This window comes from Mytilus trossulus, chromosome 8 (genome assembly GCF_036588685.1).
Source record: "Mytilus trossulus isolate FHL-02 chromosome 8, PNRI_Mtr1.1.1.hap1, whole genome shotgun sequence".
In the NCBI taxonomy this organism is placed as follows: domain Eukaryota; kingdom Metazoa; phylum Mollusca; class Bivalvia; order Mytilida; family Mytilidae; genus Mytilus; species Mytilus trossulus.
Genome location: NC_086380.1, coordinates 52,548,007 through 52,574,775, shown reverse-complemented (window position 1 = coordinate 52,574,775; position 26,769 = coordinate 52,548,007). Strand labels below are relative to the sequence as shown.

The window sequence follows — 26,769 nt, the reverse complement described above, 5'->3', positions numbered from 1 at the left end:
ATGGAGAGTTGTCTCATTGGCACTCACACCACATCTTCCTATATCTATAGAGTGTGCTTAGCTGAAGAACTAATAATGTCATTGTTAATTATTTAAGATTAATTCAAATTTTATTGTCAATGGGAATAGAAACGGAGCGGGTTAGGTGTGTGTGTTTTTTTTAAATATTTCATTCAAGGATTTTTATGGGTTCGTTGAGGGGTTGGGTAGGAGGAAAGGTCGTCTTTAGTAGAATATGTTTTATCACATAGCATTTTTCTGATTCCTCACTGCTGTCTAGTAGTTTTCTTACTACTTTTTTTTTAAATGCGGGGTTCACAAAACAAATATTGTTATCAGTAAAAGCAAACGTAGCATGAAATGAAGTTGAAAAGATTATGAGTTTCCTGCACTATGTTCTAAAGTCCGTTTTATAAAGGATTAAATACAATTCATTTTAACAATGCAGAGTAGATGTACGTTTTCAGAACATAACTTTTGCATTAAATTGAAAAAAAGTTATTTTGATCTACCAAGTATTACACCCCAGTTCTATTTTTTTATTTCATACTTTCTATTTCTGAAACAAGACTAACAATGGATTTTGGCCACAAAAAATAGAAATGTGTGTTTAACATAAATATGAGAGTTAACTCATAATATTCACTACAAACTGTTTCATAAAAAACAAAAAAAAACATATTTCAGGCAGTTCCAATTAGCAAACAAATATTGAAATACTCCTTTGCTTGAAGCTTTAATTCTAATCCAATATTGCAATGTTTCAACGAACATACAAGTAGACAACTTTTATCTAAATTATACATTCAAAACATTTAGATTTTATTCGGACTAAGTCTTAATGATAAAATAAATGTGGCGGATCCAGTCAGTTTAAAAAGGGATAGCCAACCCAAGAAAAAAGGGTGTTCCAGTCACATGTTCCCATTCAAAAACATTGATCGTTAAAAAGGGGGGTTCCAGCTCTAGGACTCCCATCCCCTTGGATTGCCCAACAAGGTGGGTTCCTACATATGCAACATATAATTTTGTATGCTAAGCGTGTCCGATCGTCGTATTTTTAATCCAAACTCATATATGCCTCAGTATGTTCGACTATGAATGTTTGTTAACTGTTGAGAAGAAATTGGGAGGCTTTTAAAGCCGTTATATGTAAAATACATGTATGAGTACCTTAATTAAACTGATACATGTAAGTACCTTGGATAATAAATATTGCACTATCGTCAGGTCTTTCTGTCAAATCCAACGAATGAATCAAAATGTCGTCCGTCTTATACCCGTCCATATTGACAACTGCATACCATGAACATGATGTATTGTTTGATGATAAGAATGCACGATACAGCCAACCATGACCTGCTGCTCCATATAAGCACATGGATTAAACGGGAATATGCAAAATGTCACCTTTGACTCTTGTAACATCGACTCAATTGTCAAATTTTGCATGAAGATGTCATAGTAAGGTAAATAGTATTGTTCCATTTAAGAACAATAAAAATTATTATTAATCAGGATCTGATACTGTTAATAAAAAAGCCATCCATTCTTTCTCATTTCATATTCAAAATACACAAATAAAGGGTTTAACATCGGATGTTAGACAGTTATACACTTTGGGGATACGTCCGTTATGGTTTCTTAACCAGACACACCTATCCCTTAGTGTGTAACTACATTTTTGTAGACAATATGTTTTGATGATTTATTGTGAATATATGCCATTATTCTACACTGAGGGACAGTAATATACTAGAAAGAGTCTAGCATGCTTTTTTTCTTATTCAAATTTTCATTAAAATACCCGAACCCTCTGTTTGAAAACCCGGACCGTTCCGCTGTTGCTCTCGAAAAAAAAGGACAATATCAAAAACTGCGTTGTTCATAGCATCGTATGAAAGTTAACAAAAACAATTCATACACATGATAAGAGTAAAATTCAATTCATTTGCAAACATTTCGAGACGGCAATGAATTTCATAATTTTCCGTAATTTCGTTGAAACTGTAAATGTAGTTTAAGTTAATTACTTCTGTACATAATATTGTGCATGGTGATGTGTATTCAAATCTTATTCACATGACAAACTTTGCATATTTTCTAGAAGTGCAATTTTTCTGTGTTTATTTTACCATCTTCCAGCAACAAAAGTATGGTCCCCTTCGTATGGCCATTATTGTACGTGGCGTCAACCTCCACAAACAAATAAACAACACTATAATGGTAATTCGTACTCACAGCATACAAGTTAGTATCATTACGGGCAGATATGAAGAAAGAGGTTACAATAAAGGCAATCGAAAAAAATACCAGATATAGTTAAAGCAGTCAAATGTAATAACAGAAACATACAAGCTGCTTACATCTACGTCATTTGTGACGTATTTGAAAGTTTTTTCATGTACAATAATATTACGTTTACTTTTTTTCAATATGTATCAGGATATTTTTCTTTCCTTTTATTGAATGTCTCAAACGATTTATTAATTGTACTACTCGACCAATATATTCATACCGTATTATTTTTTTGGGATCTGTTTATTTTATTTGACAAAGTTTGACAATAATGTAAAACGCGTCATGACGTACCTTGTCAGTTTTATTTGGATCACTATCTGCTCTTTCTAATAAAAATTGAACTATGTTGATGAATTGACCTTTGACAGCTCTGTGCAAGGGAGTATAACCATACTAAAATGAAAAGCTTTCAATGATCGTATTATCATACAGACGTATAAAAACACTTTGTCGTACGAATTATTATAGTACAAAAAAAATAACAATGGCCACAAATTCGAGATTAAAGAACTGCAAAATTATTTTTATCAATCGCATTTTTTATGAAATTGTACTTATGGATTAAATGTATAACGTGTGTAAAAAAAAAATCCTTTTTAATTGACAAAGATTGCGAGTTATCTAGAAAGTCGATTTTCCGTCTGTTTACTCTAGTTTCCACCACCAACAAAACTAGTCGCCATGGTATAACCATTATCATAGAACGAAGCTGCATACTCCAGCAAACAAATACACGAAAAACATCATGGTAAGTTGTATCACACTCATATTAAACTTACCATGATATTGTTCGTGTATTTGTTTGTTGGAGTATGCAGTAATTTTGCAGTTCTTTAATCTCGAATTTATGGCCATTGTTATCTTTTTTTGTACTATAATCATTCGTATGACAAAGTGTTTGTATACGTCTGTATGATGATACGATCATTGAAAGCTTTTCGTTTTAGTTTGGTTATACTCCCTTGCATAGAGCTGTCAAAGGTGGATTCATCAACATAGTTCAATTTTTATTAGAAAGAGCATATATTGATCCAAATAAAACTGACAAGGTATATATATATACAAGTCTAAATTGAAAAATACGTTCAAACCTATGATTGCATTGGATAAAAACCGAAATTTTTATACGTCTGCATGCAAAACAAATTTAGTTGTAGAAGGGTCCAAATACAGCACAAACAACATTTTCCAAAAGACCAAAAAAGTGAAAAAGTATATTTAAACAAAACGTATTTGACTAACAGTTCGAACAACTGATGTTTTTTAACCCTACTGACTGCCATTGGCGATTGCCAAATAAAATTGATCGCAAGATGTAACAAAATGGATTTTAATATAAATTTAATACTTAACAGTAAACAATAAACTGGTGGCCAAGATGTAATGCCACAAGCATGAGGTGTCAATACTTTTATGTACACAAGATCCGGATTTTGACAATAAATGTCTCTTCAGTGATGTTAGGGATCGAAACGGTATGTTTAGACGAGTTGTATATACATTATGTACACAGTCATGTATCACCATCATTGATGGCGATCCGATGGATACATCTGTTGAAGAGTTGTCACTGACTCAGACGTACTTATAAATATAATTATTTTCTGTGACTGTATATTACATTGATTTGTAGGATCCTTTACTATAGATAATTTAGCTGATCTGTAACAATAACATCTTCATGCCTTATATATCATGTACTGTAGTACGCCGCTAGATTAAAACTGACGAGGAAAGGTAACACACGGCCAGCGAAGGCTCTTTTTTTGAGAGCCCAGGTGGTCGTGTGGTCTAGCGGGACGGCTGCAGTGCAGGCGATTTGGTGTCACGATATCACAGTAGCATGGGTTCGAATCCCGGCGAGGGAAGAACCAAAAATTTGCGAAAGCAAATTTACAGATCTAACATTGTTGGGTTGATGTTTAGACGAGTTGTATATACATTATGTACACAGCCATGTATCACCATCATTGATGGCGATCCGATGGATACATCTGTTGTAGAGTTGTCACTGACGCAGACGTACTTATAAATATAATTATTATATGTGACTGTATATTACATTAATTTGTAGGATCCTTTACTATAGATAATTTAGCTGATCTGTAACAATAACATCTTCATGCCTTATATATCATGTACTGTAGTACGCCGCTAGATTAAAACTGACGAGGAAAGTTAACACACGGCCAGCGAAAGCTCTTTTTTTTAGAGCCCTGGTGGTCGTGTGCTCTAGCGGGACGGCTGCAGTGCAGGCGATTTGGTGTCACGATATCACAGTAGCATTGGTTCGAATCCCGGCGAGGGAAGAACCAAAAATTTGCGAAAGCCCTCTTTCATTGCTCAAAGCGGTTAGTGGTCCTCCTCAAACAACACTGCGAAGGACATCTCAAAACTCTCACTGGCGAGTTTAACACCCTTTTGAATAGCTGTAAAAGAGATCAGATTTAACATCTGACAATTGTGATGCTATTAACACTCGCCTCAAGGACTTAACTACTATACAATCCAACAATTTAAGTGAAAGACAAAAACGAAAATTCCGCAGGGATGGCATGGAATACATCCACCCTTCCTTACCATCAGAGAAAAAGACTAAACGAATTAAACGCTTTAAACGTAGACCTCAAAAGACTGATTCACCTCCAACATCGTGGTCAATCTTTATCAACACCATTTAACGGAATCGGAAACATCTCTTCTCTATAGAGGCCTTAATTTCTGTCCTCTACCTGCTCCTGTCAATGACACCAAATTGTCGGAAGACCTTGACAATTTTGATAGAAGTCTACGTATTAAGGAATATTTCGCGTCGAAGGAGGATAACATAATAAGCTCGGATAGGGACTCAGAAATTTCAGAAGACGAGAACAACTACAAATTTATTAAAAGAGTTCTTGGATCCCTAAGCCGAGCAAAAATGCTACCCTGGAATCATTTATTGATAACTTTAAGTCGGACATTATTAGAAATACAAAAAATAACAATAAACCTTTTGACAATCTTACCAATGAAGAACGGACTGCACTAAAAAAACTTACGATCTAACAACACTATCGTCATTAAACCTGCAGACAAAGGCAGTGCAGTGGTTGTCATGGATAAATCTGCCTATATTCAAGAGGCTGAACGACAACTTGGCGATGCAAGGTTCTACCAAAAACTAGACTCTGATCCTACAACATCTTTTAGCAGAGAAATTACTGATAGTTTGGTAGAAATGCATGACGATGGTTTCATCGATGACAAAACTCTTGAATATTTGAAACCAGAAAATCCAAAACCGGGCAGATTTTATCTTTTACCTAAAATTCATTAGGCCAATAACCCAGGAAGACCTATAGTTTCAGCGAACGGTCATCCGACGGAAAAAATATCGGAATTTGTTGACTTCCATCTTCGTCAACATGTTGAAGACTTACCATCTCACATCAAAGATACAACCGATTATCTAAGAAAAATGCAGGCCTTAAATCCACTCCCCTCCGACACGACTCTTGTTTCCATGGATGTCACCTCCCTCTACACTAATATTCCACATGCAGATGGCATCGATGCATGTAAAGAAGTTTGGAATTCCAGACCAGTGAAATATCCACCTACCGAATGCCTGGTCAAATTGCTCACGCTGGTACTTAAGAAAAACAACTTCACTTTTGATGGAGATCATTATTTGCAAGTAAATGGAACTGCCATGGGCACCAAAATGGCTCCGTCATATGCCAACATATTTATGGGCAAATTAGAGAAACAGCTCCTTAAAACTTCCATCGAGAAACCGCTTTTCTGGTTTAGATTTATAGATGATGTGGATATGAAATGGAATAAAAGCGACGAGGATTTAGATACTTTTATCACTCATGCCAACAACATACATCCTAGTATCAAATTTACTCATGAGAAGTCTAAATCCAAAATCGCCTTCCTCGATACTTCAAGTTCGCTCACAGAGGGCAACTTATCTACAGATTTATATTCTAAACCTACTGACACTCATCAATATTTGTCCCCTAAAAGTTGCCATCCTGCTCATCTTACCAAGAGCATCCCATACAGTCAGGCACTTAGAGTCAAGCGAACATGTTCCAACACAGAAACAACTAAAAGACAACTACGTCAACTTGAAACTCGCTTGAAGAAAAGGGGCTACAAACACAGAAATATCAAAAAAAAGCTTTCAGAAAGCGGAGTCAATTCCGAGGAGAAAACTATTGGAATACAAAGTTAAAAAGAAAAAGAAAAGGACTCCATGCGTTCTTACTTACCACCCATCTCTCAAAAACAGCTTTGGTGTCATTCGTGAGATTTGGAAATCAGTTGAAAAGAATTCCAAACTATCCAAGATTTTTCCCGAGCCTCCAATGATAGCTTTTAGGCAACCTAGTAGTCTGCGGAACCTGCTGGTGCGGGCTGAAGTGTATGATAATAGAAGTACTTCTGGACAATGTCGCTCGTGTGAAGAAAAACGCTGCAAATGCTGCCTACAGATGCAGCATTCATCAACATTTCACAGTAAGGCAACCGAAAACAACTATAAGATATTTTGCAATGTTACCTGCAAAAGTATGAATGTTATTTACATACTAGAATGTTCGGTTTGTGGTCTCCAATATGCTGGTTAGTCAAAGTAGCCTTTCCACAAACGCCTCAATGGCCATAGGAGTGATATCTCTAAGAAGCCACTTCTCAGCACTTCAGACAGTCGGGTCACAAACCTGATGACTTTAACCGCATGAAAATTCTAGTGATTGAACAGAACATTCACTGGAGTGATGCCCAGCGACAGGTTCGGGAAAGCTTTTGGATAAAGGAACTTAATGTACATCATCCAAACGGCATCAATAACAGTTTTGTTTTTCACTCATTTTTATTGTTAATATACACAGTCACGTATATTGAATTATAGTGTTTTGTTTATATTATGATATTCCGGATTTTGGATTATAATCAATGGACCAAAACTTACCTGTTTTATTACTGATCTATTTTTACACCTTATACATTATTTATCAGTATTGTTAAAACTTGTAACACTTGAAGAAGGCCATTTGTTGAGCCGAAATATTTGTCAACACGATTTAATAACAACATTTTCGTATTATAACATCTTATATCAGTACCGTTGTGCAAATCTTTAGACTGATATATATATATATATATCTATAGATATGTTCGTTACACAGCCATGTATCAACAGCATTGATGGCGATCCGATGGATACATCTGTTGTAGGGTTGTCACTGACTCAGACGTACTTATATATATATCTATATATATAACTCGTCTAAACATCAACCCAACAATGTTAGATCTGTAAATTTGCTTTCGCAAATTTTTGGTTCTTCCCTCGCCGGGATTCGAACCCATGCTACTGTGATATCGTGACACCAAATCGCCTGCACTGCAGCCGTCCCGCTAGACCACACGACCACCTGGGCTCTCATAAAAAGAGCTTTCGGTGGCCATATGTTACCTTTCCACGTCAGTTTTAATCTAGCGGCGTACTACAGTACATGATATATAAGGCATGAAGATGTTATTGTTACAGATCAGCTAAATTATCTATAGTAAAGGATCCTACAAATTAATGTAAGATACAGTCACAGAAAATAATTATATTCATAAGTACGTCTGAGTCAGTGACAACCCTACAACAGATGTATCCATCGGATCGCCATCAATGATGGTGATACATGGCTGTGTACATAATGTATATACAACTCGTCTAAACATCAACCCAACAATGTTAGATCTGTAAATTTGCTTTCGCAAATTTTTGGTTCTTCCCTCGCCGGGATTCGAACCCATGCTACTGTGATATCGTGACACCAAATCGCCTGCACTGCAGCCGTCCCGCTAGACCACACGACCACCTGGGCTCTCATAAAAAGAGCTTTCGGTGGCCATATGTTACCTTTCCACGTCAGTTTTAATCTAGCGGCGTACTACAGTACATGATATATAAGGCATGAAGATGTTATTGTTACAGATCAGCTAAATTATCTATAGTAAAGGATCCTACAAATTAATGTAAGATACAGTCACAGAAAATAATTATATTCATAAGTACGTCTGAGTCAGTGACAACCCTACAACAGATGTATCCATCGGATCGCCATCAATGATGGTGATACATGGCTGTGTACATAATGTATATACAACTCGTCTAAACATCAACCCAACAATGTTAGATCTGTAAATTTGCTTTCGCAAATTTTTGGTTCTTCCCTCGCCGGGATTCGAACCCATGCTACTGTGATATCGTGACACCAAATCGCCTGCACTGCAGCCGTCCCGCTAGACCACACGACCACCTGGGCTCTCATAAAAAGAGCTTTCGGTGGCCATATGTTACCTTTCCACGTCAGTTTTAATCTAGCGGCGTACTACAGTACATGATATATAAGGCATGAAGATGTTATTGTTACAGATCAGCTAAATTATCTATAGTAAAGGATCCTACAAATTAATGTAAGATACAGTCACAGAAAATAATTATATTCATAAGTACGTCTGAGTCAGTGACAACCCTACAACAGATGTATCCATCGGATCGCCATCAATGATGGTGATACATGGCTGTGTACATAATGTATATACAACTCGTCTAAACATCAACCCAACAATGTTAGATCTGTAAATTTGCTTTCGCAAATTTTTGGTTCTTCCCTCGCCGGGATTCGAACCCATGCTACTGTGATATCGTGACACCAAATCGCCTGCACTGCAGCCGTCCCGCTAGACCACACGACCACCTGGGCTCTCATAAAAAGAGCTTTCGGTGGCCATATGTTACCTTTCCACGTCAGTTTTAATCTAGCGGCGTACTACAGTACATGATATATAAGGCATGAAGATGTTATTGTTACAGATCAGCTAAATTATCTATAGTAAAGGATCCTACAAATTAATGTAAGATACAGTCACAGAAAATAATTATATTCATAAGTACGTCTGAGTCAGTGACAACCCTACAACAGATGTATCCATCGGATCGCCATCAATGATGGTGATACATGGCTGTGTACATAATGTATATACAACTCGTCTAAACATCAACCCAACAATGTTAGATCTGTAAATTTGCTTTCGCAAATTTTTGGTTCTTCCCTCGCCGGGATTCGAACCCATGCTACTGTGATATCGTGACACCAAATCGCCTGCACTGCAGCCGTCCCGCTAGACCACACGACCACCTGGGCTCTCATAAAAAGAGCTTTCGGTGGCCATATGTTACCTTTCCACGTCAGTTTTAATCTAGCGGCGTACTACAGTACATGATATATAAGGCATGAAGATGTTATTGTTACAGATCAGCTAAATTATCTATAGTAAAGGATCCTACAAATTAATGTAAGATACAGTCACAGAAAATAATTATATTCATAAGTACGTCTGAGTCAGTGACAACCCTACAACAGATGTATCCATCGGATCGCCATCAATGATGGTGATACATGGCTGTGTACATAATGTATATACAACTCGTCTAAACATCAACCCAACAATGTTAGATCTGTAAATTTGCTTTCGCAAATTTTTGGTTCTTCCCTCGCCGGGATTCGAACCCATGCTACTGTGATATCGTGACACCAAATCGCCTGCACTGCAGCCGTCCCGCTAGACCACACGACCACCTGGGCTCTCATAAAAAGAGCTTTCGGTGGCCATATGTTACCTTTCCACGTCAGTTTTAATCTAGCGGCGTACTACAGTACATGATATATAAGGCATGAAGATGTTATTGTTACAGATCAGCTAAATTATCTATAGTAAAGGATCCTACAAATTAATGTAAGATACAGTCACAGAAAATAATTATATTCATAAGTACGTCTGAGTCAGTGACAACCCTACAACAGATGTATCCATCGGATCGCCATCAATGATGGTGATACATGGCTGTGTACATAATGTATATACAACTCGTCTAAACATCAACCCAACAATGTTAGATCTGTAAATTTGCTTTCGCAAATTTTTGGTTCTTCCCTCGCCGGGATTCGAACCCATGCTACTGTGATATCGTGACACCAAATCGCCTGCACTGCAGCCGTCCCGCTAGACCACACGACCACCTGGGCTCTCATAAAAAGAGCTTTCGGTGGCCATATGTTACCTTTCCACGTCAGTTTTAATCTAGCGGCGTACTACAGTACATGATATATAAGGCATGAAGATGTTATTGTTACAGATCAGCTAAATTATCTATAGTAAAGGATCCTACAAATTAATGTAAGATACAGTCACAGAAAATAATTATATTCATAAGTACGTCTGAGTCAGTGACAACCCTACAACAGATGTATCCATCGGATCGCCATCAATGATGGTGATACATGGCTGTGTACATAATGTATATACAACTCGTCTAAACATCAACCCAACAATGTTAGATCTGTAAATTTGCTTTCGCAAATTTTTGGTTCTTCCCTCGCCGGGATTCGAACCCATGCTACTGTGATATCGTGACACCAAATCGCCTGCACTGCAGCCGTCCCGCTAGACCACACGACCACCTGGGCTCTCATAAAAAGAGCTTTCGGTGGCCATATGTTACCTTTCCACGTCAGTTTTAATCTAGCGGCGTACTACAGTACATGATATATAAGGCATGAAGATGTTATTGTTACAGATCAGCTAAATTATCTATAGTAAAGGATCCTACAAATTAATGTAAGATACAGTCACAGAAAATAATTATATTCATAAGTACGTCTGAGTCAGTGACAACCCTACAACAGATGTATCCATCGGATCGCCATCAATGATGGTGATACATGGCTGTGTACATAATGTATATACAACTCGTCTAAACATCAACCCAACAATGTTAGATCTGTAAATTTGCTTTCGCAAATTTTTGGTTCTTCCCTCGCCGTTATTCGAACCCATGCTACTGTGATATCGTGACACCAAATCGCCTGCACTGCAGCCGTCCCGCTAGACCACACGACCACCTGGGCTCTCATAAAAAGAGCTTTCGGTGGCCATATGTTACCTTTCCACGTCAGTTTTAATCTAGCGGCGTACTACAGTACATGATATATAAGGCATGAAGATGTTATTGTTACAGATCAGCTAAATTATCTATAGTAAAGGATCCTACAAATTAATGTAAGATACAGTCACAGAAAATAATTATATTCATAAGTACGTCTGAGTCAGTGACAACCCTACAACAGATGTATCCATCGGATCGCCATCAATGATGGTGATACATGGCTGTGTACATAATGTATATACAACTCGTCTAAACATCAACCCAACAATGTTAGATCTGTAAATTTGCTTTCGCAAATTTTTGGTTCTTCCCTCGCCGGGATTCGAACCCATGCTACTGTGATATCGTGACACCAAATCGCCTGCACTGCAGCCGTCCCGCTAGACCACACGACCACCTGGGCTCTCATAAAAAGAGCTTTCGGTGGCCATATGTTACCTTTCCACGTCAGTTTTAATCTAGCGGCGTACTACAGTACATGATATATAAGGCATGAAGATGTTATTGTTACAGATCAGCTAAATTATCTATAGTAAAGGATCCTACAAATTAATGTAAGATACAGTCACAGAAAATAATTATATTCATAAGTACGTCTGAGTCAGTGACAACCCTACAACAGATGTATCCATCGGATCGCCATCAATGATGGTGATACATGGCTGTGTACATAATGTATATACAACTCGTCTAAACATCAACCCAACAATGTTAGATCTGTAAATTTGCTTTCGCAAATTTTTGGTTCTTCCCTCGCCGGGATTCGAACCCATGCTACTGTGATATCGTGACACCAAATCGCCTGCACTGCAGCCGTCCCGCTAGACCACACGACCACCTGGGCTCTCATAAAAAGAGCTTTCGGTGGCCATATGTTACCTTTCCACGTCAGTTTTAATCTAGCGGCGTACTACAGTACATGATATATAAGGCATGAAGATGTTATTGTTACAGATCAGCTAAATTATCTATAGTAAAGGATCCTACAAATTAATGTAAGATACAGTCACAGAAAATAATTATATTCATAAGTACGTCTGAGTCAGTGACAACCCTACAACAGATGTATCCATCGGATCGCCATCAATGATGGTGATACATGGCTGTGTACATAATGTATATACAACTCGTCTAAACATCAACCCAACAATGTTAGATCTGTAAATTTGCTTTCGCAAATTTTTGGTTCTTCCCTCGCCGGGATTCGAACCCATACTATCTATATATATATATATATATTTACAATAAAACTGGGTTTTTGTTTCAGATCATGACAAATGAACAGTTACAACTAGCAATGACGTCAATACACAACAAGTTCCCGATACAGTATGATTTAAGTAAATTATAAATACGAGAGACACATGACGCTACACAAAGGTCATGCCTAAGAGTCAACCCTCTAGATCAAGCAGAATTAGGAAAACCACAAAGCCAAAACCACGATGCTCGTTAGACATATACATAGTCACGTCAGAACCATAAGGGATTTAATAGTAAGAATACAAATAAAAGTAAAACGGCAAAAGTAATACAATGATACACAACTTCAGCACCTGAAACCAAAACCTCAAGACCATCCTGTATGATTTGTCAGGTTGACACTAAATTATTGCCTGTAAGATCGGGGTACGTTTACATTAACCTTTTGACAATATGGCTCATTAACGTTTTGCTGAGACACCAAAAACATTTTAAAAAGTCTGAAAATCGTATTTGTTAAGAAATTCATACGCCATACGCGGGTAAATATGATATATCTGTTCCAATTGCCCAAATCAAAATCACGCAGAGAGATATCCTTGTCCTGTGCAGTTTATTTCAAACGTTCATAGTTTTTTGTATGTCTTAATTTTTTACACTTTCGTTACATATAAGCAAACGCATGTTTAGCAAACTAGTATTGAACTTTGAACATGAATGACTTATAATATTTAGATTACAGTAACTGTAGTTTTATCTTTACAGTCTACAATATGACTGACATATTTTATATTTGTAAATTCCAAACCACAAAGGTTATTCTACTAGTATTAAACTAAGAAGCAATCTATTCCTTTTAAGTTTTTAACTTTGTAAATATGGATAAGAAAAGTTGAAAGATCCATGATTTGCTTCAAGGCTTCATAATTATATTCATTGAATGTCCTTTTGTATTTAAATTTTCTTATAATTATACATTTTCAAACCAGATTTTTTAGTTAAAGTAAAAGTATTTTCCCCCAAAGAAAAAAAACACTAAGAGAGCAAAACTTCCATCTTTTTCTTAATTTTTTATTTCCATGATTATTTTTTTAGATACTTCGGATAAAAAAGACTTATATTTACCTTAAATCGTATTAAATTTAATGGAAGTCCTGATTAACATAAGTTATAAATAAAAAAATATGGATTTTTTTTATAAATAGTTTACAATTAACCTTGAAATTTATTTAAGTTTTTTTTTTTTGTCTTACTTCAAAGTTTTGGAAATTTATTCAATTGAATTCAGTTTAAATTCTAGTTAAATTCGATTTTTTTTCAGTGCAATGCATATAATTTATTTCAATTTGAAATTTGATATGCATAAACTATGCATTTAATTTCTTATTAAATGCATCATTTTAAGCAGTGAGCTTTTTATTTAGAAAAAAAATAATTTTCTTTTAATCAGACTCATCAATCATAAAAACACAGATGATTGATCTATGTTGTTTGATATGAAACAAAGAAAAACATTTTTTTTCTTCGGGTTTAAAACACATTTGATTATATATCATGCAATATATCATAATCGGAATCATATCTTCAGTTGGTAGTGAACTTAATTAACTGTGTGCATCTTTTTTTTACAATAATACTGTGGATTCTTTTATTTTCGTGGGTACCAATTTTCGTGGATTAAGGAAAACTTGCAAATTCGTGGATATTTAATTTCGTGGTTTTGCTGATGTCTGCATACAAAGCAATAGAAAATTCATCATTCGTTGAACATTTAATTTCGTGGTTTAACTGTACCAACGAATTCCACGAACATTGGTATCCAACGAATAATAATGAATTCACAGTACTACATCTACAGTCATCGAGTTTTCCCATTTCCACACTTTATCAGATAAGTAGTTGTTGTATATACATACGTTAATGAATGATAAACCCATGTCTTAATTATCTGTGCAATTGGAATGCAAAATAAACCGAAACTAAGAAAACGAAGCTTAATAGATTGACTGTCTTTGATTCCTATAAAATCAAAATTATTTGGGTTGAAGTGTGTTTTGGTTTTTCGAATGTCATCAACGTGAGATGGTTAGCGCTATAAAACCAGGTTTAATCCACCATTTTCTACATTCGAAAATGTATGTACCAAGTCCGAAATATCAAGTTCTTGTCCATTCGATGTTGATGTGTTTTGTTTTTGATTTTGCCATGTGATTATGGACTTTCCAAATTGATTTTCCTCATAGTTCAGTATTTTTGTGATTTTACTTTTGATGACGTAAAGCTTTGTGAATTCTGAAAATTTAGGTATTTTGAAGAGATGTATATAGAATTTATAAGCAACATTTTTTCTAAATTGATTTTGATGAAAGATTCAACAATGTTTTACAAGTATGAAAGAAAAACGTCAACTCGTACCTTATTTTCACCGTTTGGATCTATATCTGCTCTTTCTAATAACAATTCAACTATGTCAAGATTTCCACAACTAGCAGCTGAGTGTAAGGGAGTATTACCATTTAACTAAAATAAAAAATCTTGTACTGTTCATAGCATGATATGGAAGCTAACAAAAAAAATTCATACACATGATAAAAGTACAAAAATGCAGTTGTCATTATTTCGGGAAGTCAATGAATTTCAATCTTTTTTGCTTATCGCAATTTGGTTAAAACTGTTTATATAAATTACTTGTGTGCATAGTACATTTCCATGGTGATGTGTAATCGTATCCAGTTTTCATTGACAACGGTTGCCTTTTTTTCCCAGAAGCTCGGTTGTTTTGTGTGTTTATTTTCCCATCCTCTACCAACAAAAAACCTGATCGCCTTGGTATGGTCATTATTGTACGTGGCGTCTTACTCAAAAAAACAAATACACAACAATATCATTGTTAGTTGTTTCGCACTTGTAGTATAACAGTTGGTATCATAACGGGCAGATTTCAAGAAAGATGTTACAATAAAGGCAATCGAAATAGGACAAGAAATAGTTCAAGTTGTCAAAATTATATAACTGAAACAGACAAGCCGCTTACATTTACGTCTTTTGTGACGGAGTTGAAAGTTTTTTCGTAAGCAATAATATCAAATTTACTTTTTGTAATATGTATTATGATATGTGTAATTAAAATATCATTTTTCTTTCTTTTTATTGGATGTCTCAAACGATTTAGCAATTGTACTACTAAACTAATTTATTTTTCTATAAAACATTTTCAGTTTTATTCTTATTTGGTTTGATGAAAGATTTTACAAAGTTGGACTGTCCTGTAAAGGACGTAATCACATACTTTATTTTCTTTATTCGGATCTATATCTGCTCTTTCTAATAAGAATTTAACAATGTTGATGACTCCACCTTCAGCAGCTGCGTTTAAGGGAGTGTTACCAAACTGAAATGAAAGGTTTACAATGTTCGTATTATCATAAAGACGTGTAATACAAACTATGTCATACAAATGATTAAAGTACAAAAAAACATTGCCCAACAATTCGAGAATGATGAATTTCAAAATAGTTTTTCTTAATCGCATATTTGTTGAGACTGTTAATAAACTGTGTATTCGAATCCCATTTAAAACAGAAAGTAGTTTGTTCTGTTTGTGAACCCCATCGTCATCCCCTTTGGATAACTCATTTCGCAGGTAAGTGTTATTGACAAGGTTGGGGTCAACGGTAATAACGTTGCCAGCCGAATTTTATGTGAATTGCGAACTAGCACAGGTGCAATCAGGAGGTTTAGATTTGTTGTCAAGATTGAAATTTTGGATAACGTGTTTGTAATTCGACATTTGGGTTGCTATTGGTTTGGTATAGGTAGAAGACATGATTGGTACAGACTGATCTTTAAAGTCAGGAGGTATTTTCGACAGAACTTTTTTTTGAGTGTCTTAGTTATTGCACAAGTTAACGCCATCGCGAACTTCGTCGGCAAAGGAAAGTTTATGAGTTGTATTTAAAATCAACCTGTGCATAAGGATTCAGTTCCTCCACCAACATTGTAAAAAAACTGAAATAGAAACTATTTAATAACCGCAGATGTGTAACGTATTGATTAAACCAAATACGTAAAAATAGGAACAATATAATATCCGACAACCTTTACCATTACCAGATATGCCAAACAAATACAGACCTTTGTCTGCATGAATTGTTCCATGGCGTTTTGTTAATAGGAACAATATATCTACTAGCCTATACCATTACCAGACATAACAAACCAATACAGACATATGTCAAAATGAATTGTTTCATGGAGTATTGTTAAAAGGAACAATATATCCACCAACCTATACCATTACCAGACATAACAATCAAATACAGACATATGTCTGAATGAATTGTTCCATGGAGTATTGTTAATAGGAACAATATATCCACCAACCTATACCATTACCAGACATAACAATCAAATGCAGACCTATGTCTGAATGAATTGTTCCATGGAGTATTGTTAATAGGAACAATATATCTACTAGCCTATACCATTACCAGACATAACAAACAAATACAGACATATGCCAAAATGAATTGTTTCATGGAGTATTGTTAATAGGAACAATATATCTACTAGCCTATACCATTACCAGACATAACAATCAAATACAGACATATGTCTGAATGAATTGTTCCATGGAGTATTGTTTATAGGAACAATATATCCATAGAACAATACCATTACCAGACATAACAATCAAATGCAGACCTATGTCTGAATAAATTGTTCCATGGAGCATTGTCAGTAGGAACAATATATCTACTAGCCTATAGCATTATTAGACATAACAAACACATACAGACCTTTGTCTGCATGAATTGTTCCGTGGGGAATGGTTAATAGGAACAATATATCTACTAGCCTATACCATTACCAGACATAACAAACAAATACAGACCTATGTCTAAATGAACTGTTCCATGGAGCATTGTAAAAAGACACCATATATCCACAAACCTATACCATTACTAGACATAACCAACAAATACAGACATATGTCTGAATGAATTGTTCCATGGAGTATTGTTAATAGGAACAATATATCCATAGAACAATACCATTACCAGACATAACAATCAAATGCAGACCTATGTCTGAATGAATTGTTCCATGGAGCATTGTCAGTAGGAACAATATATCTACTAGCCTATAGCATTATTAGACATAACAAACACATACAGACCTTTGTCTGCATGAATTGTTCCGTGGGGAATGGTTAATAGGAACAATATATCTACTAGCCTATACCATTACCAGACATAACAAACAAAAACAGACCTATGTCTAAATGAACTGTTCCATGGAGCATTGTAAAAAGACACCATATATCCACAAACCTATACCATTGCCAGACATAACAAACAAATACAGACATATGTCTGAATGAATTGTTCCATGGAGCATTGTAAAACAGGCACCATATATTCACCAACCTATACCATTAGCAGACATGAACAAACAAATACAGACCTATGTCTGAATGAACTGTTCTATGGAGTATTATAAACAGGCACCATCTATCCACTAATCTATACCATTACCGTACATTAACAAACAAATACAGACCTAAGTCTAAATGAATTGTTCTATGGAGTATTGTAAATAGGCAACATATATCAACCAGCCTATACCATTACCAGACATAAACAAACAAATACAGACCTATGTCTGAATGAATTGTTCCATGGAGTATTGTTGATAGAAACAAGATATCTACTAGCCTATACCATTATCAGATATAACAAACAAATACAGAACTATGTCTGAATGAATTGTTAGATGGAGTATTGTTAATAGGAATAATATATCTACTAGCCTATACCATTACCAGACATATCAAACAAATACAGACCTATGTCTGAATGAACTGTTCTATGGAGTATTATAAACAGGCACCATCTATCCACTAACATATACCATTACCGGACATTAACAAACAAATACAGACCTATGTCTGAATGAATTGTTCTATGGAGTATTATAAACAGGCACCATATATCCACCAACCTATACCATTACCAGACATATCAAACAAATACAGACCTATGTCTGAATGAACTGTTCTATGGAGTATTATAAACAGGCACCATCTATCCACTAACATATACCATTACCGGACATTAACAAACAAATACAGACCTATGTCTGAATGAATTGTTCTATGGAGTATTGTTAATAGGCAACATATATCCACCAGCCTATACCATTACCAGACATAAACAAACAAATACAGACCTATGTCTGAATGAATTGTTCCATAAAGCAGTGCTAATAGAAACAATATATCTACTAGCCTATACCATTAACAGACATTACAAACAAATACAGACCTATGTCTGAATGAATTGTTCCATGGAGTATTGTAAATATGCAGTATTTTGCAAAAACCAATAAAGATAATTGAGATCATTAATGTCCATGAATTCATGCTTTATGATTGTTAGTTACAATAATGTACTAACGAGGAACTCAACGGTAACATCTGTAAAAACTGACAAAACTAATGGGAAGACCTGACAGGAACTGACATATTCTTGACTTGGTATAGGCAATTTTTAAAGAAAGTGTTGGCGTTAATGTGGTTCATAGCTCACTCAACCCCCACATTATATGACTATTAAATATAGTTCAATTATATTGATAATGTTGCTTGATCAATCAAAACAATCAAAATTGTTTGATGTGACAATAACTTGGATCCAGTTGCATAAATAGTATACATATATTATATCAACTATATATTTTAGATCATGACAAACTAACATGTACAACTAGCAAGTACGTCAACACACAACAATCGTAAAATAGAAATACGAAGAACAAAAATCAAGTTTCACTATGCAAATGTCATGCGTCGAGTCAGCCCTCTAGATTCAGCACACTCAGGAAAGCCACAAAATATACAACACAAAATCCGTATCAACATATTCATAGTCATGTCAGGAGTCATATTACAAGAACATAATAGTAAGAATACAAATAAACGGAAAACTCCAAAGTAATTACATAAAAGACAATGTCAACACCCAAGTCCATCCTCTATTATTGGTGATACGTGATACGTTTCTAGGAACTTTTAGAGACCATGGCTCATTATTGTTTTGCTAAGACATCAATGACGTGTTTTGTCCATTTGTTCGATGCGTTTTATCATTTGATTTAGCCATTTAATTAGGGACTTTCCGTTTTGAACTTTCCTCGGAGTTCAGTATTTTTGTGGTTTTACTTTTTTCATAATGTCTGAAATGTATACGCCATACGCGTGTTAATGTTATATATTTGTTGCAATTGTCAACATCCAAATTACAAAGACAGATTGCTTTGTCCTGCATGTACTTTATATTGAGCGTTCATGATTTTTTGTATGTATAAAAAAAAGTTGTGGTATGAAGATGTGGTGACTAAATTTTAATCCTTTAAGTTCTAAAATAAATTCAGAGGCATTGACATTCTTTACATATAAGTAAAGGCATATAAACAAACACGTATTGAACTTTGAAAATGTTAGTAGATTAACATATGTTGTTTTATATAATACAAAGTAAAAAGACATCTTTACCTTTGAATTTAATAAACAGTTTATTATACACCATGGCATATATATTGTATTTCTTTTATCCAACGCAATCATAGGTTTGAACGTAGTTTTCAATTAAGACTCGTTTATATTTTTTCGTTTGGGCTTGTATCATATTTTTCCTCCTGTTTATATGATCCGTTCATCCAATACTGACTCTTAAAATTCAAAAAATATCTAAAACTGAGGGTACATTTTATATGGCCTTCCAAATACCATTTCGATCCCTAACATCACTGAAGAGACATTTATTGTCGAAATCCGGATCTGGTGTACAAAAACAAATATTGACACCTTATGTTTGTGGCATAACATCGTGGCCACAAGTTCTGTTTAGTTTTACAAATGTAAATTTATATTAAGACCCATTTTGTTACATCTTGTGATCAATTTTATTTGGCAATCGCCAATGGCAGTCAGCAGGGTTAAAGAACATCAGTTGTTCGACCTGTTAGTCAAATGCGTTTTGTTTAAATATACTTTTTTCACTTTTTTGGTCTTTTGGAAAATGTTGTTTGTGCTGTATTTAGACCCTTCTACAACGAAATTTGTTTTACATGCACACGTATGAAAATTGCGGTCTTTATCCAACGCAATCATAGGTTTGAACGTAGTTTTCAAAAGGTGAAATCACAAAAATACTGAACTTAGAGGAAAATCAATTTTAGACTCGTTTTTTTTTTTCGTTTGGGCTTGTATCATAGTTTCCCTCCGGTTTATATGATCCGTTCATCCTCAACTGACTCTTAAAATTCAAGAGTCTATCTTAAAATGAAGGTACATTTTATATGGCCTTCCAAATACCGTTTCGATCCCTAACATCACTGAAGAGACATTTATTGTCGAAATCCGGATCCGGTGTACAAAAACAAATATTGACACCTTATGTTTGTGACATAACATCGTGGCCACAAGTTCTGTTTAGTTTTACAAATGTAAATTTATATTAAGACCCATTTTGTTACATCTTGTGGTCAATTTAATTTGGCAATCGCCAATGGCAGTCAGCAGGGTTAAAGAACATCAGTTGTTCGACCTGTTAGTCAAATGCGTTTTGTTTAAATATATCATTTTCATTTTTTTTGTCTTTTGGAAAATGTTGTTCGTGCTGTTTTTAGACCCTTCTACAACGAAATTTGTTTTACATGCACACGTATAAAAATTGCGGTCTTTATCCGACGCAATCATAGGTTTGAACGTAGTTTTAAAAAATAAAATCACAAAAATACTATACTTAGAGGAAAATCAATTTTAGACTCGTTTATTTTTTTTCGTTTGGGCTTGTATCATAGTTTCCCTCCGGTTTATATGATCCGTTCATCCTAAACTGACTCTTAAAATTCAAGAGTATCTAAAAATGAGGGTACATTTTCTATGGCCTTCCAAATACCGTTTCGATCCCTAACATCACTGAAGAAACATTTATTGTCGAAATCCGGATCTGGTGTACAAAAACAAATATTGACACCTTATATTTGTAGCATAACATCGTGGCCACAAGTTCTGTTTAGTTTTACAAATGTAAATTTATATTAAGACCCATTTTGTTACATCTTGTGATCAATTTTATTTGGCAATCGCCAATGGCAGTCAGCAGGGTTAAAGAACATCAGTTGTTCGACCTGTTAGTCAAATGCGTTTTGTTTAAATATACTTTTTTCATTTTTTTGGTCTTTTGGAAAATGTTGTTTGTGCTGTATTTAGACCCTTCTACAACGAAATTTGTTTTACATGCACACGTATAAAAATTGCGGTCTTTATCCGACGCAATCATAGGTTTGAACGTAGTTTTCAAAAAGTAAAATCACAAAAATACTGAACTTAGAGGAAAATCAATTTTAGACTCGTTTATTTTTTTTTCGTTTGGGCTTATATCATAGTTTCCCTCCGGTTTATATGATCCGTTCATCCTAAACTGACTCTTAAAATTCAAGAGCCTATCTAAAAATGAGGGTACATTTTATATGGCCTTCCAAATACCGTTTCGATCCCTAACATCACTGAAGAGATATTTATTGTCGAAATCCGGATCCGGTGTACAAAAACAAATATTGACACCTTATATTTGTGCATGGCATAACATCGTGGCCACAAGTTCTGTTTAGTTTTACAAATGTAAATTTATATTAAGACCCACTTTTTTACATCTTGTGATCAATTTTATTTGGCAATCGCCAATGGCAGTCAGCAGGGCTAAAGAACATCAGTTGTTCGACCTGTTAGTCAAATGCGTTTTGTTTAAATACAATTTTTTTCACTTTTTTGGTCTTTTGAAAAATGTTGTTTGTGATGTATTTAGACCCTTCTACAACGAAATTTGTTTTACATGCACACGTAAAAAAATTGCGGTCTTTATCCAACGCAATCATAGGTTTGAATGTAGTTTTCAAAAAGTAAAATCACAAAAATACTGAACTTAGATGAAAATCAATTTTAGACTCGTTATTTTTTTTTCGTTTGGGCTTGTATCATAGTTTCCCTCCGGTTTTTATGATCCGTTCATCCTAAACTGACTCTTAAAATTCAAGAGTCTATCTAAAAATGAGGGTACATTTTATATGGCCTTCCAAATACCGTTTCGATCCCTAACATCACTGAAGAGACATTTATTGTCGAAATCCGGATCCGGTGTACAAAAACAAATATTGACACCTTATATTTGTGGCATAACATCGTGGCCACAAGTTCTGTCTAGTTTTACAAATGTAAATTTATATTAAGACCCATTTTGTTACATCTTGTGATCAATTTTATTTGGCAATCGCCAATGGCAGTCAGCAGGGCTAAAGAACATCAGTTGTTCGACCTGTTAGTCAAATGCGTTTTGTTTAAATATATTTTTTTTCACTTTTTTGGTCTTTTGAAAAATGTTGTTTGTGCTGTATTTAGACCCTTCTACAACGAAATTTGTTTTACATGCACACGTATAAAAATTGCGGTCTTTATCCAACGCAATCATAGGTTTGAACGTAGTTTTCAAAAAGTAAAATCACAAAAATACTGAACTTAGAGGAAAATCAATTTTAGATTCGTTTATTTTTTTTCGTTTGGGCTTGTATCATAGTTTCCCTCCGGTTTATATGATCCGTTCATCCTAAACTGACTCTTAAAATTCAAGAGTCTATCTAAAAATGAGGGTACATTTTATATGGCCTTCCAAATACCGTTTCGATCCCTAACATCACTGAAGAGACATTTATTGTCGAAATCCGGATCCGGTGTACAAAAACAAATATTGACACCTTATATTTGTGGCATAACATCGTGGCCACAAGTTCTGTTTAGTTTTACAAATGTAAATTTATATTCAAAATTTATTTTCAAAAAGTAAAATCACAAAAATACTGAACTTAGAGGAAAATCAATTTTAGACTCGTTTATTTTTTTTCGTTTGGGCTTGTATCATAGTTTCCCTCCGGTTTTGATGTTATATTTGTTATTCTTGTGGTGTTTTGTCTGTTGCTTGGTCCGTTTCTGTGTGCTGTTGCGTTTCGGTGTTGTGTCGTTGTTCTCCTCTTATATTTAATGCGTTTCCCTCAGTTTTGGTTTGTTGCCCCGATTTTGTTTTTTGTCCATGGATTTATGAGATTTGAACAGCGGTATACTACTGTTGCCTTTATTTATATGATCCGTTCATCCTAAACTGACTCTTAAAATTCAAGAGCCTATCTAAAAATGAGGGTACATTTTATATGGCCTTCCAAATACCGTTTCGATCCCTAACATCACTGAAGAGACATTTATTGTCGAAATCCGGATCCGGTGTACAAAAACAAATATTGACACCTTATATTTGTGGCATAACATCGTGGCCACAAGTTCTGTTTAGTTTTACAAATGTAAATTTATATTAAGACCCATTTTGTTACATCTTGTGATCAATTTAATTTGGCAATCGCCAATGGCAGTCAGCAGGGTTAAAGAACATCAGTTGTTCGACCTGTTAGTCAAATGCGTTTTGTTTAAATATACTTTTTTCACTTTTTTGGTCTTTTGGAAAATGTTGTTTGTGCTGTATTTAGACCCTTCTACAACGAAATTTGTTTTACATGCACACGTATAAAAATTGCGGTCTTTATCCAACGCAATCATAGGTTTGAACGTAGTTTTCAAAAGGTGAAAGCACAAAAATACTGAACTTAAAGAAAAATCAATTTTAGACTCGTTTATTTTCTTTTTCGTTTGGGCTTGTATCATAGTTTCCCTCCGGTTTATATGATCCGTTCATCCTAAACTGACTCTTAAAATTCAAGAGCCTATCTAAAAATGAGGGTACATTTTATATGGCCTTCCAAATACCGTTTCGATCCCTAACATCACTGAAGAGACATTTATTGTCGAAATCCGGATCCGGTGTACAAAAACAAATATTGACACCTTATATTTGTGGCATAACATCGTGGCCACAAGTTCTGTTTAGTTTTACAAATGTAAATTTATATTAAGACCCATTTTGTTACATCTTGTGATCAATTTAATTTGGCAATCGCCAATGGCAGTCAGCAGGGTTAAAGAATATCAGTTGTTCGACCTGTTAGTCAAATGCGTTTTGTTTAAATATACTTTTTTCACTTTTTTGGTCTTTTGGAAAATGTTGTTTGTGCTGTATTTAGACCCTTCTACAACGAAATTTGTTTTACATGCACACGTATAAAAATTGCGGTCTTTATCCAACGCAATCATAGGTTTGAACGTAGTTTTCAAAAGGTGAAATCACAAAAATACTGAACTTAAAGGAAAATCAATTTTAGACTCGTTTATTTTCTTTTTCGTTTGGGCTTGTATCATAGTTTCCCTCCGGTTTATATGATCCGTTCATCCTAAACTGACTCTTAAAATTCAAGAGTCTATCTAAAAATGAGGGTACATTTTATATGGCCTTCCAAATACCGTTTCGATCCCTAACATCACTCAAGAGACATTTATTGTCGAAATCCGGATCCGGTGTACAAAAACAAATATTGACACCTTATGTTTGTGGCATAACATCGTGGCCACAAGTTCTGTTTAGTTTTACAAATGTAAATTTATATTAAGACCCGTTTTGTTACATCTTGTGATCAATTTTATTTGGCAATCGCCAATGGCAGTCACCAGGGTTAAAGAACATCAGTTGTTCGACCTGTTAGTCAAATGCGTTTTGTTAAAATATACTTTTTTCACTTTTTTGGTCTTTTGGAAAATTTTGTTTGTGCTGTATGTAGACTTTTACAACGAAATTTGTTTTACATGCACACGTATAAAAAAATTGGTTTTGATCCAACGCAATCATAGGTTTGAACGTAGTTTTCAACTCAGACTCTTTTATATTTTAATTGTCTAATATACCTATATGGAGTTAGTTTCATTCCGAGGTTATTCTTTTTTAGAATCAATCTGGACGATACCATGTTTCAATAAAATATGCTTCAAGGCATAAAATAATGACCTGTTTGGGGTCATTACTTTACTAGATACAAATGCAATCTATTATTTACTTCAAAATTATATTCGACTGACAGTTTGTTGTTGCCGATTTGGGAATTTCTTATTTAAAGTTCAATCGATGATCAGTGTAAAAGAAATCGTCTTTGCCCGCATTTTAATTTCATAAACACATATAACGTGAAATGTTGTTTATTTATCGCTACATTACAGAAACATTATCATATATGTGAGATGCATTTTAATCTAGACTTTCATAAATTAAAGCCAGGTTGATTGATTGTTGGTTGCTTGCTTAACGTTCAGTGGCAAATATTGCATGCAAGTTCAGGACGAAACACACTGAATAGGAAATCATACTGTGACCTAAATGTATTTATATTCGTCTTCGTGTCAGTTCTAAATGTATGTATACCTTTTACTCTATAAAAAGATATCTTTATATTCTATTGAATAAAATTCACGTAACTCACAAAGAAACATACCCACTCCCTTTTCCATAATCTAAGTCGGAACAATAAATTACTTACACATGTTACAATGTGTCTTGTATTTGTCATACACCGTTATCGGATGGTAACAATTAATTTGTTTCTTTTTTCATGCAGTTCCGGAAGTATTGTTTTATTGTATATGGATAATAATTTTTTTAAGGTTTATATCTAGACTAATAAGGGAGTTTTATTTCACATCTAAATGAGCCGTAGGGCGTAAGGGTCGGTAAAATAGGATGCTAAATGTTACAAATCTTTTTTTTTTGACGGTATATAAGTCTGATAATGCATAATTTCAGTTGTTTACTTGTCAAAGAACACACCTCAGGGTGTCAGCATTGCCCAAAGAAGGATCTCACTACTATAACATCATATCTTCAGTTGTTAAATGAACTGTGTATCTTTTTACAAAATAAAGCTTTAAATTAGAAAATGACTCTTTTTTAATTAATTAGGTCTTTCCACCTTTCCGTGGAAAGACCTATTGGATTTCTTCTGATTATTAGGTCTTTCCACTTTTCTGTGGAAAGACCTATTGTTTTTCTTCTGATTATTTTTTTTTTTCTTCCGCCTAATTTTGTTCTTGCGATAAACATTTGTTTCGCAATATGTCGCTTAGATATTTGGTATATGATATTGAACAGTTTATGCGCTTTTGAAATTTACCCTGCGTAAACGAATACTTTTCTTTGTGGGAGTTATCTCCCCAAACACTGTTTTCCTTGTTAGCGCAACTCCTTCGCAACCGTAAAATATTATGACAAATTTAT

The 26,769-nt window shown here is 34.7% G+C and overlaps 2 protein-coding genes across 2 annotated transcripts in view; both read right to left on the bottom strand.

Moving 5' to 3' along the window:
- Window positions 1–26,769, bottom strand: part of LOC134727751 (ankyrin-1-like) — a 619,083-nt gene that overhangs the window by 470,488 nt on the left and 121,826 nt on the right. The gene's annotated exons all lie outside the window — the stretch shown is intronic.
- Window positions 1–26,769, bottom strand: part of LOC134681482 (uncharacterized) — a 68,833-nt gene that overhangs the window by 22,117 nt on the left and 19,947 nt on the right. The window contains exons 5-7 of the mRNA XM_063541118.1: window positions 15,798–15,899; window positions 14,924–15,028; window positions 2,593–2,694 (exon numbers count right to left, since the gene is read on the bottom strand). Of these exons, the coding sequence (XP_063397188.1) occupies window positions 2,593–2,694; window positions 14,924–15,028; window positions 15,798–15,899 (309 nt within the window). The remainder of the gene's footprint in view (window positions 1–2,592; window positions 2,695–14,923; window positions 15,029–15,797; window positions 15,900–26,769) is intronic.